Source organism: Loa loa (genome assembly GCF_000183805.2).
Source record: "Loa loa unplaced genomic scaffold supercont3.294, whole genome shotgun sequence".
In the NCBI taxonomy this organism is placed as follows: Eukaryota; Metazoa; Nematoda; class Chromadorea; order Rhabditida; family Onchocercidae; genus Loa; species Loa loa.
Genome location: NW_018108474.1, coordinates 6,001 through 12,198, shown reverse-complemented (window position 1 = coordinate 12,198; position 6,198 = coordinate 6,001). Strand labels below are relative to the sequence as shown.

The 6,198-nt window shown below is 23.8% G+C and overlaps 1 protein-coding gene across 1 annotated transcript; it reads left to right on the top strand.

The window, feature by feature from the left end:
- Positions 1–718: 718 nt before the first annotated feature.
- On the top strand, positions 719–5,956 carry LOAG_08568 (hypothetical protein; the record flags this gene model as incomplete). The annotated part of the gene is made up of 9 exons (XM_003144098.1): positions 719–820; positions 1,004–1,200; positions 1,984–2,141; positions 2,781–2,920; positions 3,266–3,452; positions 4,325–4,383; positions 4,571–4,680; positions 5,092–5,271; positions 5,797–5,956. 9 exons carry the CDS (start codon positions 719–721, stop codon positions 5,954–5,956), a joined length of 1,293 nt encoding a protein of 430 aa, XP_003144146.1.
- Between the last annotated feature and the right edge of the window lie 242 nt (positions 5,957–6,198).

Below are 6,198 nucleotides of genomic sequence, written 5' to 3'. Positions count from 1 at the left end.
AGATTCCTTTTGCTAACTCAAATATTTGAATTACTAGATTCCTCTTGCTAATTCAAACACTTGAATTGTTAAGATTCCTAACTCAAATACTTGAATTATTAGGATTCCTTTTCCTAACACAAATACTTGAATTGTTGAGATTCCTTCTGCTAACTCAAATACTTAAATTATTGAGATTCCTTTTGCTAACTCAAATACTTGAATTGTTAGGTCTTTTCTGTTTCTTAATTTAATTTTCATGACGCCCGTACATGTGTGTGTGTGTGTGTGTGTGTATGTGTGTTTGTATTATTCGAAGATTATCATATTTCTTTAATTTGCTAAATTCCTTTGCTTTTCTATAATATGTCAATTGTCGTAACTCATAACATGGAACAAATGCGCCTGCAGGAATAAAGTGATTAAAAATGATTTAAAATACAAGAATAAAATAATTTTTTTATTCATGAAGGCAAATAAACATTTTCATTGATTAAAATGATAAATTGATAAAGTTACAGGAATGAAATAAGTTCCAATTTATGTTATCAATTTGATGAATTCATCGATAATGTTAATTTATCGACGTTTATTCCGTTTTTTCTACTTACCATACCAATTACGCATCAATTTTCTCATCTTAATTCAATTCTTTTCAAAAATCTGCTTAATATTAGCTGGATTATTATGTGCTATAGCACTCTATTACCGTACAACCAATATTTGGACATTAAAAAATATGGGTGATGCATTTTTATCACGACAAAATCCATCTAGGCCAATAATCTTTGGTGCTTTTCATCGAAATCACATCGAACAAAATATCCCAGGAAATTATGTGGTCATTTTACTATCATTTATATTTCCAAATGAATTCGAATTTTAGCTAATTCATTTATGGTTACTATATGTATATGATCGTATTATTAGATTAGCCTTAGATTAATGATAAATTTTAAAATTTCACAAAATTATTTTAAAAATTTTAAGAAAGAAATAAAATGAATTACTATTAATACTTCAGATATTTCAATTTCTTGGTGATGTACAACAAACATATCGCTTATATTGTTTTTCAACAACACAAAATGGTAAACAATTTGTTTACCAAGCTCATATCCAACGAATACATCAAGGAAAACGTTTTGTAAATGATATTTGCTCGATGGCTGGTTTTATTGCTGAATGTAACGTTGCAAATCAATCCTTATCATTCATACGGTAATTTTTATTATCTAAAATAATGATTGTTTATTTTATGGTACCAATTATTCTTCGATAAAATTAAAATTAAAATTAAAATTATAAATCAAAATTAGAATTTCGTACAAATATTTATATGCTTTTATTTATATAATATTTATATACTATAAAATAATATCATGATATCATTAATTTTACCAAATACTTCCTGGTCAAGTATTTATACTATAAAATAATATTACGATATCATTAATTTTAATAAATACTTTCTAATAATTTATTTTCAGCTTACTACGTCTTACTTTGTAATATATTTTTAGAATTGAAAATTTAAAAATTTACAATACATTTGAAACGTTTTTCTTGAGTTATTTCGTTTAAATTTTAATTATCATATCATAAATGCTGCTAAATTATTAAATTTGAATATTTGCTGTGTTATTTTATTGATTGATTAGCATAGATAATTCAGATTGTTTATTCCATTTTGGTAATTTTTAAAATTTTTAACTTGTGAAACTTTTTTTTTGTGAAATTTTGCAAACATTTCTGTCAATTGAATAATTTTAAGATAATATAACTACTTTCAAATATATGCAATTGTCTATCTTATTTTGGAAATTTTTTAAATTTTATAAAAAAATGAAACTTTTTATTAATTGAACAATTTTAATGTAATATAATTACTTTCCAAAATTCAATATTTTTCAATCATTTTTGCTAGTATTTTTCCTTTTTTTTTTTTCTTCTTTAAGACATCCCATTGAAAATTGAATTTTTAAAAAAAAAAAAAAATTGTAGAATAAGCACAAAAGATAATGTGAAAGGATCACTTAAAATACCAATTGAAATGACATCGGAAGAGAAGCGACATAAACTTGTCGTTTGTATGGCACCAACATATGCTCTTATCGAATGGCGCATATTACTTCTTGGTATTGAAATATGGCTTGCACTTGGTGCTACTAAAATTATCATCCCGATACAATCCATTTCAAAAGATGCATTTAATATACTTAAAAAATATGAGCATAATGGCATGTTCATGTTAATTTTCATTTCTATTAATTTAATTTTCATAATTGATAATTGATAATGAATATTGATGGAAAAAAAAATAATTTTTTTTCTATTCTGATAATTTTATTAAGTATAAAATGAAGTGATGAATTAAATTTTATGATAAGTAACAACAATAATAATGAATGTAAATTGATGAAATTTTTGTTTTATAAAAAAAAAAAAAAAATGAAATAGGTTGGCAACAAATTAGTTGACAATTTCAGGATTAGTAATAATACGTCATTGGCCAAAGTGGCCAATTTTAACGGATAAAAAATCCAAATGGTTTAGTTTTATCAAGAGGTAAAATATTTTATTTTATTATGATTAAAACTACAAAAAAAAAAATAAAAATAAAAAAATAAAAAAAACAAAATGATATATTTTAATTTTTAAAAATGGAATTTTAATTGAACTTTTTGAAATTTTTTTTTCTTCAGTAATTATTCATTAATTTAAGCAAATGTCACTGATCTTTCTTGTTTATTCAATTGAAATAATTTGTGTGCTTTTTTTTTTCCTTTTACTTTCTTCAGGAATTGAAGAATCTCATGTGAATTGTTTACTTTTTGCTAAGCCATGGGCAGAAATGATAGCATTCACAGATTTCGATGATATTTTAATTCCAATACAACCAATGAAAATTTATTCAACAGTGATTATTGACATATTACAGGTTGTTGTGTTTGAAGAAAAATTATTAAATGATTAAGCATTTGAAAACTTTTCCTTTGTGAATTTCATTTAAATTTTATTAGCTTAAATTTCATTGATAATTTAACTTTTGCTTGAAAAAAAAACATTTAATATCGTTTTATTTTTGTAACAAACATTAAAAGTGAAATGGTTAAATGAAAAATAATGTTTTTAGCTAAAAAAAAAAAAAAATAACTTTAACCTATTGAATCGATTTTTTTTCTTAAAAAAATAAAGCGTAAATAAGGGTTAGTATAATAAAATAATATAAGATTAATTTAAATTACTATTTAATTTTACCTTTTATTAAATTTTATATTTTTAGAATCTTGCAAATCAGCATCCACAAGCTGGATCGTTCCTCTTTGAGCATCGTGATGTACGAATGGTACTACCGGAAAATGAACAAGGATTGCAATTGGATAATTTTAATTTCAGTTTCTTAATTAATTCAAATAGGAAAAAAGAATGTACAGTATGGCGTATGAAAACACGTGTCATCGTGAATGCAAGTAAGTTTCATAATTCATTTCATCCTTAAAATTAATTTAAAATTTATTTTAAACTTATGAATCTTTGATCCATTTTTATTTTGTATTTCAATTGTATTTTGCATGTAAATTGTATTTTGTACTTAAATTGTATTTTGCATTTAAATTCTATTTTGTATTATATTTTGTATTTAATTTGTACTTAAACGATTGCACTAATTGCATTTAAACGATTATAAACAAATCACCAAGCGTATTTTCTAAAGTTTGTCAATAATAATTCAAATTTAAAAATGAATTATTTAAAAAAATAAATAAAATAATTTATTAAAAGAAGAAATAACTGCTTTGCTAAATTCCTTCATATCTGACTAATATACTTTATTTATTCAATTAATTAAATTTGCGCAAATGTCGCAATCACTTAAGAAAAAGCCTTCTATACTTATTACGTAAAATATTTAGTTAAATTTTACATGCAAAAAAAAAGAAATCGTATTTTATTCATTGTTTTCAAGCAATTTAAAGTGATTAACTTACAGTATACATTATGTGCGCAAATGTCGCGATTACATAAAAGCTTCTCTACGTGATTACGTAAAATATATTTGTCCACGTAAAATGCATTATTCAAAAATCATTTGCTAATCATTTCATATCATATAACATTTCTTATCATTACTTATCACCAATTTTAATGTTCAATTTATCATTTATATTTCGAACTTTTTTTTTTCCAATTATTCGCAGATTAATATGTGACACATTAGTATGTGACATCTTAGTATGTATATTATAGTATGTGACATCAGTCATTAATTACGTGAATTTTCGACAATTTAATGCAAATTTGAAATTTCATTAACGACATAATTTGTTGATTGTTATTTCAGGTCGTGTGGATACTGTCAATATGCATGAAAGTGGGATTAATCGTCTTGGTTATGTACAAGTATATTTGAGAGAATTATTAATTAAAAAAGAAAAAGGAAGAAAAAGTTTTCTAGTTATTTCGTATTATTTAATATTAATTTAAATTTCGTTTTTTTTCTTTCCCTAATGAATTGTGTTATTTTTCTGAAGGTTAATTTTAAAAGAATAAAACAAAATGTTTACATAAAGAATAGGAATGTTGACAGGTACGTGTTCCATGTCATCAAGCACATTTTTATCACATGCGACATTCATTTCGAGACCAAGCAATAGGACAATTTATTAATATGAATAATTTGGTGCAATTACTTAATAGGTAAATAGCCACTTTCTTCTAAATTAATTTTTTGTTGATTTTGCTTTTTTTAGTTTATTTAATTAAGTTTATTTAATTTTAGTTTATTTAAATAAAGTCCCTTGCGTTTGAAGAGAAAAACGAAGAAAAATTTCCAAATATTTGTTAATTAAATATAGTTCGTTTAATTAAGCGAATAATTTAAACTCGATGATGATTTCAATTCCATTTTTTCAATTATTTTTAATTTATCGAAAATTCCGTGAGACTATTTGGCATTTCAAAAGGCATGATAAGCCGCGTAAAATGATACGTGATAAGTAAAAAAGGGCATGCGTGACACATTTCACATGAATCTGATGACGTGAATTTTCAAACTTTTCAGTTTTTTGGCCAACGTAATCATTCTCAAAATCAAAAATTCGTTTTCAGGAATTTTCAAAAACGACTTCAAACAACGCTTCAAACCATTTCGAAACAACGGATGAATAGCACTTTAACTGGAACGTTGGATGATTTTGATAAATGTATAATTGAAATTAACAAGGAACATTTTAAGTTAAAAGTTTCACGTTGTATGACACCTCACGTTTGCTATCTTAAGATGAAAAGGTTAGACTCCTTTTTAGTTACCATCCAAATATTATGAAAGCTTCCTGATCCTTTTATGCCATTAACAAATATTTCCGGAAAATCTGATCACCAAACATACTGAATAAATTTATAGCATATGTCCGGAGAAATATCCGGAGAAAATCATCAATTAGGCTTCCCAACATTTCACAAATTTTGTACAGACAATTTTAAATTGTCTTAACAGGTTTTATTTATTTTTATATTTTTTGCTATTTATAAAATCCTTCTAATAAAAGACTAAAAGTGAATGATTAATTTTCATTAGATGAATAAATTTCCTTTTTTTTTTAATTGAGGAATAAAATAATTTATTCTCAAAATGTCATATCTTATCAGATTTTTATTTGGAATTATTTTGATTATTTATTTATTTACCTTTATTTGTTTACCTATTTTATTTTACTATATTATCCCAAATTATTAATTAATTGTTTTATTTGTAATGGAAATTGATTTTGTATGAGCAAAAAAAAAAAAAATTACAATCCTTTTCTATTTTAGTGAAATTGATTGCGTAGCATCAGTTGGAAATTATGAATTTGCGCATATATCTGGTGATTTCATCCTTCGTTTAATGAATGCTCAATTTACGGACAGTGACAAGAATTGTGACGCACCAATTTCAAAAATTGTCAAAGGCAATTATTTTTATGCACCATAATTTCATTATGAAATGAAAATAAAATAAATTTTAGTTCAATTTTGATGGATATTGTTGTGATTGAATTATTTCATAAAAGTCTGATATAAAAATGAAATTTTAAACATAAGTTTTTAAAATTGGAGAAATAATAGAAATTAAAGCAAATTAATTTTAATATTTTTTAAAAGATCAACATGATAAATTTGCATTTTTTTTCTTTTGTTTGGTCTAAAGTTAAAAAAAATTTTAATAAATTGAAA